The sequence below is a fragment of the Pseudonaja textilis genome, chromosome 6, assembly GCF_049901715.1.
Source record: "Pseudonaja textilis isolate UNSWEBS1 chromosome 6, rPseTex1.2, whole genome shotgun sequence".
In the NCBI taxonomy this organism is placed as follows: domain Eukaryota; kingdom Metazoa; phylum Chordata; class Lepidosauria; order Squamata; family Elapidae; genus Pseudonaja; species Pseudonaja textilis.
The window spans coordinates 59,202,472-59,221,986 of NC_141995.1; the positions used below are offsets into that span (position 1 = coordinate 59,202,472).

The window sequence follows — 19,515 nt, forward strand, 5'->3', positions numbered from 1 at the left end:
ATCATTGACCAACAACTGTGTCTTCTATTCAGCCACTGATCTGTATGCGAAGCTGTTGATATTTCTATTGTTTCCTGTTATTTCTAGACATATGATTTTCCAGGCTTACGGTATGGAGTCGAATGCCTTCTTGTAATCAATCCATGCAACATTCAAGTTGGTTTTCCTTGTCTCAAAGATTTACAAAATCATTTTGTCAATTAGGCGTTGACCTTTCATTCTGCTGTTTGGGTAATTTCCTTTCTGATTTAGCTGAAAACAAGGAGCTTGTTTTCAGATAGATGTTGAATTGCATCAGCCACCGCACCATGCAGCTTGTTTTCTTGTATGCAATTTGAGACTTGCTGATGAAGAAGTATTTGGTGTGCATTGGTTGGTTGTTAAACTGCATGGCAAGTGAATGATTGCAGAACAGTCAAATGTTTCAGTCAAAAACCTTGCAGTTCATCTTCATTTAGCACTTACCACTTCTTGATTTTCCTTGCCATTTTCTCCATTATTTTTGTTATTAGAAGTTCTTTCATTTCAGCTTCTTTTGTATTCTTATTCATATCCTTTATCCAAGCTCTATTCTTCTTGTATTTCTTTGTCCCATAGCTGTGCCCAGAACTGCACTGTTTCTTCTTTATCAGGTATTGACTGGTTAATTAATGCACTCTCCATTAATGCACTGGTAGGAACCTTTCTGATTTTGCTGAAATACAAGGTTCTGCCTGTAGTGTGCAGTTCATACTTCATATCTAATAATCTTTTTGTTGCAACTGTTATTTGTTGTTTTATTATTTCTCATTCTTCCCCAATCTTTATCGTTCCTAGGTAAATATACAGCGTACACAAATGCAGCTAGATTTTTAATGGCTCAATAAGCCTATGAATTCTTTTTGAAAGCTTTTCATCAACACTGGAAACAATCTGTCAACACATTGCAAGCTTTCTATGTACCATCTTCTGACCTTAGGTCTAGAGGGAGTTAAATATGAAATCTGACAAAGAGGTTTTGACATTTTCTAGCAGACAGATCTAGGTGCTATAGCCAACTTTCAATGGTAGGTTCCAAGTTGATGTGTAGGTCATTCCATCCTTATGATGGTCCCCAGCATTAAGGTAGAAATTCTTCATTTACTTCAGAGTTACAATGGCCTACCAAAATACATTTAATTTGTTTATTCCTCTGTGAAAACATATAGTACTAAAAACATAGGGATGCAGTGTTACAAAAGCTAAACGATGCCAGCCAGAAATGGTCTGCACTCCTGTGGTTTGAGCCCGGCACTGTGAGAAGGGGTGAGCTCCCACCAGTTGCTCCCTGGCTCTTCCCCACTCAGCAGTTCAAAAATATGCAATGTTGCAAGTAGATATTTGGTACCACTTTGGTGAGGAAAAAAATCTAGCTGCATTCGTGTATGCTGAAATTAGAACCTGGCCCTGGATCTGGCTGGATGTGAGGCAATGTAACATGAGGGAAGGTGAGGCACTCCTAGTCAGATGGCATACGCTAGTTTTTGTCCTATAGTGTGGCAAGGCCCACCAATACCGAACAGAATGAACAGGACTGTACTGTGTCTATCATTTGTAGATTTCCCTGACGTTGTATGCCATATGCTAAAACCTATATATATATAAAAGTGAAATGCATCATCACAAAATCCCCAGAACCGTAAAGCCAAACTTGAAATTTAGCATGTATGTTCTTCTTGGCTTCTAGGTGCTCACTAAGAAAGGATTTTTCGAAATGACCATCAGAGCATTAATATTTCGTATATTATTATTAACACGCTCTGGTGCTAAGAAGTTCTACTCCCCGCTCCCTTCTGCAAAACACAAGCAGAGGAGAGGAATCTCGCTTTTAGTTTCACAGGAGCAAGAAGCCTTAGTATGGAACAGTTGAGCTAAGCCATGCCCAGGCTCCTTGCTGTCTCCTTGCTCACAGAGCAAATGCAATTTGCAGTTTCCAAACAGCCCTCGACTCTCTCACACACTGACAGGATGCTAGCCAGATGAATACCGATGGATACTGGTAGGCAGAGGCAGAATATTTTTCACCTTATTTTCCTTCCCAAAACCTAAGCCCAATCACATAGTTTCATAGTGAAGCACGGGTATCCAGCTAATACATACATACATACATACATACATACATACTTTCAACTTCAAGAGAATTCTAAGAAGGTGTGTAAAAAAAAATCAGTTATAAAACTGAGCACAGCATCATTCTCTATTTGGAATGATGTTCATTTAATATGCTGATATTTGTAATAAACAGCAAATATTTATTTTTATTTTTTTGAAAATTTTATTGATTTTTAAAAACAAACACAACACAAAACATAGAACATAAAAACATAAAAACATAAAACATCTTTTTTGAAAGCAGCCTGATCCCGGGTTACATCTCTTCGTGCAGACACAAATTCAAGTTCATGCTCATTTTTATATTCCATTCCATATCTTATTATCATTCTACATTTTCTATATAATTTCTTCCCCTCTTTCAACTTTCTTAATTTTATTTTATTTATATCATCTCAATTCAGATCATTATACTTATATTCTTTGTCTGTCCTGTTTCAGCTGTCTATTATCTTTTCTCATTAAGCAAAATTTCTCCTGTGATCACTAACTGGAGTATGACGCCTTTATATCTTTCCCCTAAAATTATAACACTTAATATAATACATAATTTCCATTTGGATTCTGCTTGGTACATTCTAAAACTACACAATGTATTTTAAAAAAAGAAAAAATTGTAAATATATAACATAATTAAAACAACAATCCATACCAATTCAATTCTATCATTAATATTAATATTCATTTAAGTCTTGAACATTTTACACATTACTTTTCAAATAAGTATCATACTTCTATGATATATAAACTTTCCATAATTACTTCCCTCCCACTTCACTTATATTTTATAACATTGAGTAGTTAAAATGTTCCCATTCGTTCCTAATTCAGTTCTCTCATTTATTTCATTTCATTTATTTTGTTCACAAAAGTTTCACTAAATTACACAGACTATTTTATTCCACTTTTTAATCATATGTTGTTTCCAATTTTCTAACATTATTTCTATTACAAATATACCAGTACAATCTTATGTACCTTTACAGAATCCCCTTTTCAGTTAAATTTTCACCCATTATCTCTAAATAAATCCTGTTTCTTTACATCTTGCTCCAGATCTTTGTAACTTTTCTTCCCTTTCTTCTTCTTCTCTCTCCCCTTTTTACCCCCCTGTCTCTCCACCTCCATTTCCCTCTTCTGTATTCCCCTTTTCTGTTGTTTTCCAACATTATATCCCCTTTTCACATTATTTTTCCCTTTTGGGGCTGTTTTTTTAGGTCTTAAATTCTCCATTCTCTTTCCCCCCTTTCCCCTTTCTTCCCCAGATAGAATTACTTGTTCATTAAAAATGGCTTCTTCTTTATCCCAATCTTCTTGTTGCACATTTCTTTCTTGCTGTTTCTTGTAAACACCAATCGTCATTTCTAAGAATTGAAAAGTAGAGCCAAAAGAGCCCTTCCCTTCTTGTTCCTCTTCTTTATATTTTTTAAATTTGATTTTCAGTTCATCCAGTTCATTCAGTCCATCCAGAAATGATGTCATTGTAGAATTTTTTTTTAAAGCAACCAGCCAATTATTTTTAATCATTCAAATACGATTTCCAAAAATCCCAAAGTCATCAAATAATCCAAATACACACAAGCTTTTTCTTTTAACACTTTCTTCTTTTTTCACTTTCTCTTCTTGGGGTTACTATTTAGTTGCAAAATTCCAGTTAAAATGTATCCTTTAGAAGTCTTGTTAAGATTTAACTTTAAGTTCTTTTAAATTCCAAGCAGTCTCCTCTTTCCAAGTCCTGCTCTTATTCTTTTCCTCTCCCTTCCCACTTATAACAAAAAAAGGCTTTTTTAATATTCAGAAATGTTTATTGTCCCTTTGGCATTTAATTAAATTTCCAGCTTAATTACCTGTTAGTGCCAAAGTGGATTTTTCCGATTTCTTTATTCAGAACTTCTCGTTATCAGCGTGAGGAAGGAGAGTGAAAAAAAAACTTTCCCTTTTCACTTTCATTCGCTGCTTCCGACTCTTCTTTGGGAGCGATGTATCTTTTGCAAAATTTAAATTCCAGGGTACCTTAGTTGTTGCTTTTTGTCCCGGTCAGCCAAAAACTTTCACTTCTTAACTTCCTCCTGCGCTTTCTTTTCCGGCTGAGTGCTTCTTTGAGGCGGCCATTTCTGAACACGGTTCTTACCGCCTTCAGGAAAGGGAGTTTAGCCAGCTGAGGAGGAGAGGTGCGGCTCCCCTCGACCCTGCCAGGTCTCCCCTGTCTTCATCACCTCTACGGGGTGGCTTAGCCCTGAAGCCGTCTGGCTCAGGGCACTCCAGCGGTGAGCGCAGGCAGAAACCGCGCACGATCTTGGATTCCTGCCTGCCGCCGAAGTGCTGCAAACCGGCAAACAGCAAATATTTATTGATAGTTCTGCTTCATATTTCCTGTGAGCTACTCTCAGAATTTAAAACTATGCCAGGCTATATTGAGTCTTGAAAGCAGCATTCCCTGTGGAGACAGCTGCTGTTGAGAAATTAGGGCTTCTTCTGGTGTTTTTTTTCTTCTTCCTGTTCCGTACTTAAAGCCCTTCTTAGACCCACAGGCGAACTGCACAATTTCTTCAGAGAAAGAGGGAACTTCTGTACAGTCCTGACTATTATATATTGCTAGTGTTGTTCTATTGCTCTGTGTAATTGTAAATCTTTGTGCTTTCCCACCAGTTTTATAATAAGAATCGCGATAAAAATGATGGGTAATATTGCTTAGGATGGCTAACACTTATTTTCCCCCCAGAGTAATTTTATTTTTAACTAAACTTTTTTTGCTATTCTTTGCCATAACTGACAGGCCTGTGTTTCCTTTAAGTTTCAGTGCAGCTAGGAGATGTTGTCAAGGTAACATGCCTCAGTGTTTTCTGTCCAACAATAAGCCGTGGCTGTGACATGGCTAACCTTAAATCACTGTCATTCTTGGTCACTTGTAAGGTCAAATGCTTCACCAGTTAAGCACAAAGGCATGACGCTGACTTTTCCCTCCACCCCTTCTTTATTGGTTCTCATGTCATTAAAGAAAACAACACAGATGAGCCACTTTAAAGCTAAAGTAATTTTATATAACACTCCTGGACCATTCAGAGAAAATATGCAAAAACAATATCGTTCAGAGCTATATTTGGATTTTTTTTTACGGGTTCGATTTGTTGCAGCCAAATAAGTAAGTAAACATGAGTAAACATGCAGTGTAACAAACAAAAGCAACGCATTGAAACCAACTTCCCTCCCACCTCCGTTAATAACATTAACACATATTGCATCCCTGGCAACTCCGTCCAGTTCCAAGCAATCAAAATCAAATATAAGTAAATTCTTTTAGAACAAAAAATGGTTGTTCTGCTGGTTCTATGGATGTGTTTGTGTGTGGGAGAGAGAGAGAAAGAGAGAGAGAGAGAGAGAGAGAGGAGGAAGAAAAATCTAAAAATATGACTATCCTTTTTAATAAATGTAATTTGCATAATAGAATAAAGAGGAGAGTCAACTACATCAAAACAGTTAACTAAAGCTCTCTTATCAAAAAGCTTAGCCAAAGAAAGAAATGTAAATGTTTTTTATTCAGATGGGCCTCTAGAAAATAAGACTCAAACAATAATCAGACTTACTACACCCTCTTGTGGACTTTTTATCCAACTAGACAATAACGTTTAGATTTTCTTATTAACTTGCCCTGTTCATTGTTCACATTTCCTTTATATTAAATAATTTATTCAAGTCCTGACTCATCTGTTTCATTTTTTTTTTGCTTGAAAGAAATCATATATGATATTTTTTAAGGGAAAAAATTCAACAATCCATACATAAATCTATATATATATATATATATGAAGGTCTTTTTTTTTTTCCTTTAAGAAAAGGAATAATACAGTTCAAAGGACAAACACAAAGAGTTATTTTATATTGATGTGCTTACATTCAAATTCCATTCTGGAGCCTAAAAATTGTCCCAAGTACCATGATAAGGTATAAGGTGCCCCACAAGATAATTTTCTCATACAATGTTAATTGATATGACCATGGTAGTTAATTCTTGTAGAAGGCTGTTTAAACTGCTTAGTTGGAGGTGTTTTTTTCAAGAAGTTACAATTGAAAATTGAAAATAATGGGATATGTACAGATATTACATGTGTGCTCCCAGGCTTATGGTCATTCACTCATTAGACTCACAGCCGTGGAAAATAGCCACACAAACTTTCAATCAAACACTGAGGCACAAACGGTTCTTCAGAATGCACAGAGACACAGTGAATTTAACAGCAGAGCTTTACTAGTTACAACGCACATGTATTTGCTTTTACACCCACATGTGTGCACGCATACTCATCCACACTTAGCGAAGTCTTCAGATAGGCTGGCAAGCACTAACCAGAGGGATGGAAGCCACCAAGTCTGGATCCAACGATGACTCAAAAAGTGGTCGGGCCTCAGGATCCCATTTATCACACACACCCCTCAAATCCTTGCTTCGTTGGTTCACAAGACTGGCAATTATTCTTGTTATAATCTGGTAGTTGTTAATGGGTTTGGGGGAGGGATTTCCCATGTGCCCAATTTCTTTAGTTTAGGTGGCATTTTCCCTTTATTTCCTTAATGACTTAGTTCCTGACGACCCACCCTGCTTACAGGCCTGCCTCATCATCTTTAGATATGACAGCTTCAGTCTAGTCTTACATAGTTGTTCGTTCTTTTATTGCAGCCTTTTACATTCTCAGAAAGTCCTCCCTGACCCTTGCTTTTTTACATCATTTCCATGAGACTAGAACCCAGGATATTGCTTGTCCCAGAATGTGGCTCTCATTTCTACTTTGTACTGAGTATACTGTACTCATCTACAATCCATAAGAGCTGCAGTGGTGCAGTGGTTAGGGTTCTGTTGACTGCCTGCTGACAGCAATTTGACACTTCAAATCTCAAGGTTGACTCAGCCTTCCATCCTTCTGAAGTTGGCAAAATGAGGACCCAGATTGTTAGGGGCAAGAGGCTGACTCTGTAAACTGCTTAGAGAGGGCTGTAAAGCACTGAGAAGCGGTATGTAAGTCTAAATGCTATTGCTATATCATTTTCTTTGAAGTTCACTGCGAAAGAGTGGTTTCCCTTGTGAACATTTGTGAGGTAACACATTCACAAAAACTTTTCTGCTTATATCTTCATTTGTCCTGGTTATATTTTACTATTTCGTATTTTTGTTTATATTGTGAACCTTTTAGTACAAGGTTTTGTGGCTGATATTGTTACTAATGGGAGTCTAGCAATTGTAGTAGAAACAAATCCAATAAATAATTCAACAGAGATATGAATTTGCCAGTAAATATGCAGATTTCATTTCCAAGTGATTACATTTATTATATTATTAATATATATTTTGAAGCTTCAAATTATATACAAGATTATTAGGATAAATTATTGTATGATAATTCTTCTAATTTAGCCGAAAGTTATAAAGAAGACAGATTTCGGATTTAATGCTAATAAATAATGCATTGCACTCATTTTAAATCTTCAAAATTAGGAGAAAATGCCTCCGTGGCCCTGAGGGGATTTAAAACAAGCCTAATGCAAATAATTTAAGGCAATTTAATTATGGGGTGCTGTGCAAACAGAAATTAAATCCTGGTATGCCTATTAAAAGAGTCTCTATAGGGTTGGCAGGAGAATTCTGGGAGTTGAAGTCCACAAGTCTTAAAGTGGCCAAGTTGGATGTACTTGCTCTAAGTAAAGTTTTTTGGGGGGGTGAAGGGGGCGTGTGGAGTTGTTCCCAGCCTTTGCAAATCACGCAGTTTCCTTTCTATATAATAAAACAGCCGAATGTGACATTCATCTTTGCAAAAATTACTAAATTACAAAGTAAAGTTATCCCGTTTTTGTTAAAAAAAATAGGTGGGAAAACTATTAAGATAGTATTTACTATGAAGTATCGCTTATAGGAGAAAATTTATTCTTCTGAAAAATAGACTTCTAAACTGATCCCATATGTTTGGCAAGCAAGTAACAATAAGCCAAGTTTTAGAATATATAACATAGTTCTTACTGCAGTCAACCTCTTTAATAAAATATGGGTGTATGAACGATAAGCCATGTAAAATATGGATGTATAAATGATAAGCCATGTAAAATATGGGTGTATGAATGATAAGCCATGTAAAATATGGGTGTATGAATGATAAGCCATTTAAAATATGGGTGTATGAATGATAATCCATGTAAAATATGAGTATATGAACAATAATCCATGTAAAATACGGGTGTATGAACAATAAGCTGATATGATAAGCCATGTTTTCTTCTAATATAGTTTTCAGAATAAATTACTGTGGCTAAATTCCCAGAAGGCTAAATCTAAACAATCCACATTATTACTTACACCCTAATGTATTTCTGTGAATTTAAGAGAGAATGTACGAACATCTCCCCAGTTTTATTCTAATAGTACGTTAAGGTGGGTTGAAATGGGGAAAAAAAACATTTTTGGTTGATGCAAAGCTTACATAAAGCTTTTGTCAAGGAAATCTTATGGTCTAGGAGCAATATTATAATATTATACCAAACTTTTCTGTGTGAGTCCAGGCTGTATATATGCTTGTGAAAGAGAGAGAGAGAAATCTATTGGATTTCTATTTTTAAAATATTTTTGAAAACCATATTGAGAACATCTGAACAATTACTGTCTATATGACCTAAAAATTATAATCTTAACTTCTGAAAAGAGATTATTCCATAACGTGGAGGCCACCACTAAAAAGAACACTTGTGTGTTGCATGCCCTTAAACCTCAGTGGCCAAGAAGATCACTAGCAGACAAACTTGGGAACTATATACTGGATGGGTTGGACAAGCTAATTAGATATAGAGAAGGCCATCCATAAAGAATTTTATAGGTTGAAGCCACTGCTTTGGATTGATCCAGCAATCTATTTGGTTGTTTATGCAGATGGTAAATGAACGATAATGTCACATAAAACTCTGATCCACCAATAAAGAAGTACATAAGATCCTTGATTTCGTTATATTTTGATTTTTGATGCAGTGTTGTATAGATCAGATGTGTAAACGAATATAAGGTAGCGCGCGTTGGCTCAGCGGTTAAAGATAATGAGCTTGTCATCTGGAAAGCTGACATCCTGGGTTTGAGGCCTGAGCGTCGCGCAACAGGGTGAGCTCCCATTACTTGCCCCAGCTTACCTAGCAGTTCAAAAACAGTAGACAAATAGGTTCACTTTCTGTGAACCTCAACATATAGACATGCTGGTCACATGAACATGGAAATGTCTTCTGAGAATGCTGACTTTTTCAGCTAAGAAAAAGAAATGAGCACTACCTCCTAGAGTCAGACATGATTGGATAGGGGAAATTTTACTTTTACCTTTTAAAACCAATATATAGATACATATAACTGTTTATTAATATTCATTAACATTTTTACATTTAATAGATGAAGGCAAACACTGGTAGAATTGAGAAAGAAAACACTTTTTGCCTTACTGTTGGCTTTCATCAGATGCAGTATGGTGAAGAAAAACATGAAATTTCTTTTATAAATAATTCTCCACTGCCCTCTTGTGTCCAATACCCTAGATTCACAGGCTCAGCATTTCATAAGAAAGGTCCAAATAAGTAGAAACGGCCACTAAATGATACAGAAGGATTTAGAAAATCATACTTGTGATATATTTTCTTGATTATTAATACATCAACACATTATAATCACCTAGAAACTAGATATACATAAATATCAAATTAAAAAACACAGGAATTTGAACATTTGTGTTTATGTGAGTGTATGTGTGTGTGTGCACAGATAGACACAATTGCATGCATGTATATGAATGAGTTTTAGATAAAACATATGGATGAATTATAGATAAAACAAAGCATTTCAAATTTTAGTATTTCAATATCAAGTAGATTCAAAATTAATACAAGATCTTATCATGACAAGAAGATTAGAAACAAAGTTAATATTCTTTGCTAGAAACTTGGCATCTTTTGCTAAAAGTACTTGAAAGCATTATACAAAAAGCATTTAGATTGCTCTGTCTGCATGTTTGACATCTGCGGTGATAATAAATGATTATTCTATCCTATTAAAATTCCGGCGAGGAGAAGCAAATTTAAAATGGGCCAAACATCAGGTAGACTGATAAGTATGCTTAAACGTATTAAATTACCCATTATACCTGAGGACCTGTCAGAAGCTCAGGAGAGGCTTTCTCCACAAAAGAAAATGTGAGAAGTACTCAGCATGTTTATATTTTATGTCTACAATAATATGAATTTAACAGCTCTGTGAAGCACTTCAGATTCAATCTCCCCCCACCAAAAAAAATCTTTATGTAATGTTGTACCTTTTGACACACTGCACAGCCTTTTTTTTCTCAGAATTCCATGGTGGAAGCCCCCCCCCCCCACCCGCAATGCAGTTGCTTTAAGGCATTGAAACCAGTCATACAGTTAACATTGCCACCTGCGTTAAAACAGGTGATCAAATCTGAACGGCTGCAAGATCAGATACTTGGTTATGTCACATAGAGAAGAAAGGAACAAGGTAAGGATCATATCTCTCAAGCCACACATGTCATACTCACCTCACTACGTTGCCGTCACGTGACGTTTCACTACTTCTTTCCATCTGTGGAGCTTAGGTGGGCATGGCCTGCCTCACTTGAGACTTTCAAGAAGAGATTGGACTGCCATTTGTCAGAAATGGTGTAGGGTCTCCCGCTTGGGTGTGTGTGTGTGTGTGTGTATGTGTGTGTGTGTTGGACAAGATGACCTAAAAGGTTCCTTCCAACTCTGATGATCTGTAAGGCATGATGCATCTGGCTCGTGGTTCTCCAGTTTGACACCCTCGTCTTAAGCATTGTTTCTCAACATCAGCCATTTTAAGCTTTGTAGACTCCCAGAATTCCATAGCCGGCATGGGTATTTTTTTTCCTGTTTCCTTAAATGATAGTTTTACTTAAAACAAATATTCTTGAAAATAACAAGAGTCCAAGCCATAAAGGATCTTGTAGATAATAACCAGCACTTTTTTTGAGTCTAGGAGTCAACCAGTATAATCCCATAACATAGGGATTTTTCTGCTAAACCAGTTAGAATTTCCCAGCATGTGGACAACTGCATTACTCTATATGCCAATTGCAACTTCTGGTTCATTTTTAGGGGCATCCTCATATGAAGTAAGTTGCAGTAATTAAAATATGATAATATGACTTTCTGATTCAAACAAGGTGTCAGCTTTTGAAATTCAGCTGCCACATTTAATGGAAGGGGTGGTGGAGGAATTAAAAAGTTCAAGGTTATTCTGTATGTCACACTAAGAAATTCCAGTTGCAGTTAATTGGTTCTCGTGATTTATGAAGGGTAGAAGCGGGAGGAGAGAAAGTGGATTCTGTGTAACCCGCGGAAATACTTTCACTTTGGGAAATTGCCTGAGACGTACCAGATCTGTTCCTAAATAAATCAATTCGAGAGAATATGTCTCAGAGTGATTGATATCATGGATACTTTCTGGATGCCTTACACAAGGAGCACCTAATAAGTGCCATAGCAGCTGCTGCTGACCAAAGGCTTTCCTGGTCACAATTTTCATTTGCTGCTCTAGCCGGAATCCACTAGAACCTCCAACAATGGACCTTTTCCTATTTTGACATGACATCCAAATTACACCCAGCTGTTTTATGTAGCAGCGTTCTCTTGATTCAAGACCCAGGGACATGTTCTGCTTCATATTGGGGAGTTTCATGTGGTTTACACGGCTGAGAAGTGCAGTTATGAATTACATAGTTACTGTTGACTGTGGGTAGCCTTAATCACGGCTTCGTGGTTATAGACTACAGGTGTCAAACTCACCTCATCATGTTGCCATCACGTGATATTTTTCCAATTTGCAGAGCTGGTGAGCGTGGCCTGCAGTTGACGCATCCAGCCCATGAGCTGCCAGTTTGATACCCCTATTATGGACAACTATAAGTCCAACATGAGAGACCAAACTATTTGTTTTTTAACTTTAGCTGCCTATCTGAAAGTTACATTTCATTGTGTGGGCTAATCTTGCTCTGAAGGGAACCAAATAAGTTGGTACCGATGATACAGGCATAAAAAGAACTCAAACCATCAGTGACAGAAAAATGAGGTAAACTGATGCCCATTGGGTCCACAAGAATTAGAAACAATTGACCTACACAAGTTCCTTCAGCATCTTAAGATTGTTTATTTACTCCAGAAGACTTCAAGATTTAATATCTTGCCTGATGCAATATATTTGTATGCATGTTAAACTGACAAAATGTGTTAATATATTAAAAGTATTTGATGTATTACTTGATTTTGTCTTGACCAACTCATTACCAATCTTGAATTACAAACAACTAGTTAAGGCTTGTTCATGATCTTTGTTCTTATAAAACTGACCAAGAGACTATGTAAAAGTTATTAGACCCATTTCTGCATTTGCATAGATCAATCCTGTAACCTTTCACTTAGACCTTCACTTAGACCTTCCAAGAACTAAGAAAATACACTGCTTCTTGTTGGTACTATAATGTACCCAATGTCTCTTACAAGCCACAATTTTCCTGCTCAGCCACCTTAGTGAAATGGATAGGGATGGAGAATTTGAGGTGGAACAGAACTTGGATTTTCTGTGCAGGAGATGCAGATTAAAATACGGAATTTGCTGTAACATCCAATTTACACAGACCCTGAGACGCATTGATGTGCATGCCTGCACCCTGTTAGCCATGGCAATTCTACTTGCAAAAGTGCAGGTCCCCTGACTAGTTTTACATTCCAGCTTCAGCACCTATAGGTTCTTCTTGATACTGAGGAGAATCCTTGGTTTGGGAAAGAGGATGGTTATTTCACCATGAGTCATATAAAACAGGAACAGTGGTGGGATTCAAATTTTTTTACTACTGGTTCTGTGGGCGTGGCTTGGTGGGCATGACGTGGCTTGGTGGGTGTGGCATGCCTTAGTGGGCGTGGCTTGGTGGGCGTGGCAAGGGAACGTTACTGCAAAATCCCCATTCTCTCCCCACCCCTCCAACCTGCTTTCCATCTCCATTCTCCTGTGCAGGGCAACAAAAGAAAGCCCAGCCAATCAGCTGCGACTCTGGAGGCAGATAATAGATGCGGGCAGGGCCAGTCAGAGGTGGGATTCGCCCAGTTCTCTGAACTACTAAAAATTTCTTCTACCGTTTTCCAGAACTGGTCAGAACCTGCTGAATATCACCTCTGAACAGGAACCACTCTTTGTCCAAAGCTTTCATAGAAATCTTTGGACAAGGGATCTTGATGGAGGAAAATGTAACAGTTATATAAATACAATATATCTGTTGTCTGCAATATGTTTCTCCTAAGGAAGTGGGCGCTGTTTGCCTTGAACCCAACCACTCCCTACATACTCTTAGCATATAGGGAAGGTCTGGACTGAGAAGATACCCAAAGTGGAGATCTCAGCATTTCTTAGAAGTCCCTCATTCTGCCTGATGTGAACTATATAGAGCAGGGGTCCCCAAACTTGGCAACTTTAAGACTTGTGAACTTCAACTTCCAGAATTCTCTGGAAGCATAGCTGGCTGGACAATTCTGGGAGTTGGAAGTCCACAAGTCCTAAAGTTGCCAAGTTTGGAGACCTCTGATATACAGCATGCACATTCTGAGCAGGAGCAGTTCAGGGTCAAGATTTGACATAATGCTAGAAGGATAGTCAACAGCCCCTTCCCATTCTTCATATCTAGAGGGAAATTTTCTGGCACTCCCTGAATCAGTGGATTCAAAGAAGAAGCATCATAGAGGAAGGTATCCGTGGGAAGTACAGTAGATAGTCAGAAGTGGAGAGTTTTGGAAGAAATCAGGTATTTTACCATAGCAATGCACAGAAGTTATCTGAATTTCCACAGAGAAAGAACTGGAACTCAGTATATTTAGGATGCCTTCGGAGAGGGTTGAAGGACAAAATTTTGTAAGATTTCAACCTTGGCATTGATATCTTGAATGGAAAGTAGGACTAGCGGGTATATGATGATAGCACTGTTACAATATTTGAGGGGCTGCCACAAAGAAGTGGGGGTCAGCCTATTTTCCAATGCGCCAGAAGGCAAGACAAGAAACAATGGATGGAAACTAACCAAGGAGAGAAGCAACTTCGAACTAAGGATAAATTTCCTAACAGTGACACCAATTACCTAGTGAAACCACTTGTCTTCAGAAGTTTTGGTTGGTCCATTACTGAAGGCTTTTTAGAAGAGACTAGACAGCTACTTGTGAGGCATGGTATAAGGCTGTGATGGCGAACCTATGGCATGTGTGCCACAGGTGGCATGCAGCGCCATCTCTGTGGTCACGTGAGCCATTGCTCTAGTTAAGCTCCACCATGCATCTGTGCGCGCCTCCTGCTGGTCAGCTGGTTGTTGGGTCTGTGCTGTGCATGCTTGGAGGCAAGGTGCATGTGGGGGATGTGCGCATGTGCAGGGGCGGCACGCACATTGCATTTTGGGGGTTCAGGTGCACGCGCTTTGGGCACTCGGTCAGGAAAAGGTTAACCATCAACTGGTACAGAGTCTCTGGACTAAAAGTCTTCCAAAGTCCTTTCCAACTCTGTTATTGTAAATCTTATAACTTTAATTAGCTGGTTTTCTGCTTTAATTATGATAGTTTATATTTTAAAAAAGTCAATATGAGCGGTTTTGTTTGAATTTATGTCTGCAAGCCCTGTAATTTGTGTGTTGATTTTGATAAAACTGGACATTACGGAAACCTGAAAAAATGAAATAGCTGCTTTAATGAATAGCAGAGAGGCTCTGGTCTTATGGAGTCAAAATATTTTTTCTATTAAAATTTTAATTATATACAGTCATAAGAGCTTTAACCTATGGTGTATAATATAATAATAGAATGTCACAATTTAATATCGTTTAAAAGAAAAACCCATTTTAAGTAGACTTACAAGTTGACAGTATCTAGTCAATCGTTGTCTGACTTAGCTGCTTAGTGCTTGTATCTATTCTAAATCTATTTTTACAGAAGAAAAAGCTGCGATCTAAATATTTTGGTTAATTATTGGGTAGATACCTATTATGTGAGTCTAAGAACAAAATTAAACTCTAATTACACTCATGTAATTAAAGTTTAATTTTAATTTCATTTTTTTTAAAAATGAAATAGCATGCTTAATTGCTCAAAGCCATGGCAGAAATCAAAAAGTGGTCCTTCTCTCGCCCACCTTTGCTTTTGAAGAAGAAAAACAATTTCATGGTTTAAATTTAGATTTGAGCAAAACACTTCATTTTAGGATAGTTGCATACAGTCTGCTTATTTAATCCAATTACATTTCCCTGAATAGATATTTATCCTGCCAATATCGTTTTACATTATTTGTTACACATATTAGTAGTTCTCTAAAACAAATTTGGAGATACTCTAAAACAAATTTAGGCTACTAGGGTATTCTTTATTAGAAATGCAGGAATCACCACTGAGGAAGAAATTGCAGCAGTCGTATATATCCCCAGAAATCAAGAATGGCAGAACGGATAATAAACCATGAGAATCTAGGTGTGGTTTTGTTGCTTTTATCTAGGCAGTAAAGTTTATGATAAAATATAGATTGTAAAAATGCAAATGAGAATAATTAGCATGTAGTCTAATAATTCTTGAAGGCACCAAATCGGAGAAGAGTTCAAATTGATGCTTTGTTCTAAAGGAGAAATTTCTACCTGCAGGAATGTGTAAGTCCATGAAAATGTATTCCTTTTTGTTTTAATACCCATAGTCGGAAATATTACGTTACTATAACACGCTTTACAAATAGGTTATTCAACGTTATTATCTATCAAAGAAATTCTGAATGATGTGTTTTGAAAAAGAACACCTACAGGTGAAACTCAAAAATTTAGAATATCATGCGAAAGTTCATTTATTTCAGTAATGCAACTTAAAAGGTGAAACTAATATATGAGATAGACTCATTACATGCAAAGCAAGATAGTTCAAGCCATTTATTTGTTCAAGCCATAATTGTGATGATTATGGCTTACAGCTCATGAAAACCCCAAATCCACAATCTCAGAAAATTAGAATATTACATGCAATCCATAAAACAAGGATTGTGTATAGATCAATGTCAGACCTCTGAAAAGTATAAGCATGCATATGTACTCAGTACTTGGTTAGGGCCCTTTTTGCAGCAATTGCTGCCTCAATGCAGCATGACATGGAAGCTATCAGCCTGTGGCACTGCTGAGGTGTTATGGAAGACCAGGATGCTTCAATAGCGGCCTCAGTTCTTCTGCATTTTCGGTCTCATGTCTCTCATCTTTCTCTTGGCAACACCCCATAGATTCTCTATGGGCTGCAGGTCAGGCGAGTTTGCTGGCCAATCAAGCACAGTAACCCCATGGTCATTGAACCAAATGAAACACAGTGGACCAACACCAGCACATGACATGGCTCCTCAAATCAACACAGACTGTGGAAACTTCATACTGGACTTCAAGCATCTTGCAGTGTGTGCCTTTCCATTCTTCCTCCAGACTCTGGGTCCTTGGTTTCCAAATGAGATACAAAAGTTGCTCTCATCAGAAAAGAGGACTTTGGACAACTGAGCAACAGACCAATTGTCTTTCTTTAGCCCAGGGAAGAACTTCTGACATTGTTTGTTGTTCAGAAGCGGCTTGACAAGAGGAATACGACATTTGAAGCCCGTGTCCAGGATCCGTCTGCATCTGGTGGCTCTTGATGCACTGACTCCAGCCTCAGTCCACTCCTTGTGAAAGTCCCCAACACTTTTGAGTAGCCTTTTCCTGACAATCCTCTCCAGGCTGCGGTCATTCCTGTTGCTTGTGCACCTTTTTCTTTCACACTTCCCTTCCACATAACTTTCTATTAATGTGCTTTGATACAGAACTTTAGGAACATCCAACTTCTTTTGCAATTACCTTTTGAGGCTTTCCCCTCTTATGGAAGGTGTCAGTGATGGTTTTCTGCACAACTGTCAGGTCAGCAGTCCTTCCCATGATTGTGATTCCTACTGAACCAGACTGAGAGACCATTTAAAGGTTCAAGAACCCTTTGCAGGTGTTATGGCTTAATTAGCTGATTAGAATGGGACACTTTGAGCCTAGAATATTGAACCTTTTCACAATATTTGAGATTTTCATGAGCTGTAAGCCATAATCATCACAATTATGACAAATCACGGCTTGAACTATCTTTGCTTTGCATGCAGTAAGTCTATCTCATATATTAGTTTCACCTTTTAAGTTGCATTACTGAAATAAATGAACTTTTGCATGATGTTCTAATTTTTCGAGTTTCACCTGTATAGTTTGTACTAAGAGTGAGTTATTTGCTTTGCAACTCATTGCAGAAAAAAATGATATGAGCTACTTTCTTTGAAGTCTTATCAACCCATGTTTCCACTTTGCAGTGGGAGAAACTGCAGATGACAACAAGTGAAAGAAGAAAAATAGTTTGCTCAGTCACATTCCACATTATTGCTATTACCTGTGTAGTTTGGTCATTGTACGTATTGATAGATCGGACTGCTGAGGAAATTAAGCAAGGCAATGACAATGGTGAGTATTGACAATTTCCTATTTTCACATTGTGCTACTTGCAAAATCACTAGAAATGTGTTTCACTAAGTACACACACTCAAAACATAATAGTGGGTTTTATTTGCATATCCTTTCTATAAAGATTGATTACTTAATACAATCAGTTCTTGAGCTACATAATTTTAATGATCGTATAAACATTTCCTTATCATAGGTTCCCTCTTTTCACAGAATCCAACATTTAAGAATATCCCTTATATTTTCAGGAAACCAAATCATTATCTCTTATAGCCCAAATAAGTAGTTCCAAACAGGTATTTAATGATTCCTGCAGATGGTGTTTCCAGGAGATTAATTCTGGAACTCTGTGAATAGAAAAAGTTACATGTTTCCTTCAAGTTGATTTCCTGATTGTTTCCTGTCCATAAAGTTTTCCTGGCAAGAGGTGGAAGTAATTTGCCATTGACTTCATCCAGGATTTGTTTTCCTCAAGACCTACTATTCCCTAGTGGCTTCTTATCTAAGGCTAACCTGGCCTAACCTTGCTGCACATCAATACAAAGTCGGACAACTTCTGCCATCCGCTGAGATCAAGGATGGCAAGTTGCAAGAGAAATCAAAATAGAAATAATAAATCAATAATCCTATATAGTTCCCAACCACAAATATAGTAGCAAAATCATGCAATGCAAATATTATCCTGTGTGTTTCATGCAAACACTGAAACCAGAAAGATTCTGTGCTTTCTGTACTATTTGCAGAATCAAATGTTATTTTGCCTCTGCAAAAAATACTTGCCACAGGAAAATATAGTTTCTATAGAAAGCACTCTAAATGCTGCTTAGGACAGTATATGAACCTGCCATTATTTGCTTTATTGAATAAAACAATCCTATAGATATAGATATCTAATCAGTGACAGGTATACAACTGAACTAGATCATCTTGCATCTATCGGTTTGTTTTCTGTAGATTAAGGTATCGTGTGAACACAGCTTGTTTGGTCATTTAGTGTGTTGAGCAAAGCTCAAAAAATAGTTTAGTGGTCTTAGATTGTACAAATTCAACTATTAAATTCAAATGTACATGTTTATTAATTTGTTAAATTTATATGTCTCCTGTCTCACCATGGGTTTATTCATAATAGGCATCTCAAAATAATAAAAAGGAAGAAAAATTGAGTGTAAATAGAAGTAAAATAATAGAAAAATAAAATAAACAATGACAAAGGAATCCAACTAGAATAAATACATTAATATGTTCCTCTGTATATAACTGGAGTCTTAAATAGCTCAAATTATTCTGAAAAGAATTCCTTTTTTCTTGTTTTTCACTCTGTTCTTATTTATATATTTTTCACTAATAAAACCAAGCATATGATCTTCATTTTAAAAGGTGCACTTTTTCTTCTTTAATGATCCATGTGCCAAATAAATGGTGCGTGGCATTTTTAAAAATGTCAGGAAAAAACCTTCAGTGATAGATTAACAATGACAATTCAAAGTATATAGGCAAATCTGAGTTCAAAATAATATTCTTGCTTAAGGAAACATTTTTTGATTCTAAAAGTTTATTAAAAAGTTCAAATGCAAAATAATTTATAGGTGTATATAACGAACCCACACTGGCTTTCTATTACCACTAGAAATAATATAATTTGTCCTTTTGACTGCTTCAAAAGTAGAAACTTGTACATTTTCAGTTGACCTGATAAGATTAAGTTTTCTTTCCTTTCCTCTTGATCCATTCATTTGTTCTTCATTTATTTGTTTTGGAACTCAGTTAGCTCTTCACTCTATACAACAATCAAATCCCCTTAAATCATTTCTTTTGCACCACTGAATCACTT

The 19,515-nt window shown here is 36.9% G+C and overlaps 1 protein-coding gene across 4 annotated transcripts in view; it reads left to right on the forward strand.

Annotated features, from left to right (window-relative positions):
• MARCHF1 (membrane associated ring-CH-type finger 1) overlaps nucleotides 1-19,515 on the forward strand; it is a 140,034-nt gene that overhangs the window by 112,064 nt on the left and 8,455 nt on the right. For all 4 annotated transcript variants that reach the window (XM_087936666.1, XM_087936667.1, XM_087936668.1 and 1 more), the window contains one exon: nucleotides 17,537-17,684. In XM_087936666.1, the coding sequence (XP_087792792.1) occupies nucleotides 17,537-17,684 (148 nt within the window). The remainder of the gene's footprint in view (nucleotides 1-17,536; nucleotides 17,685-19,515) is intronic.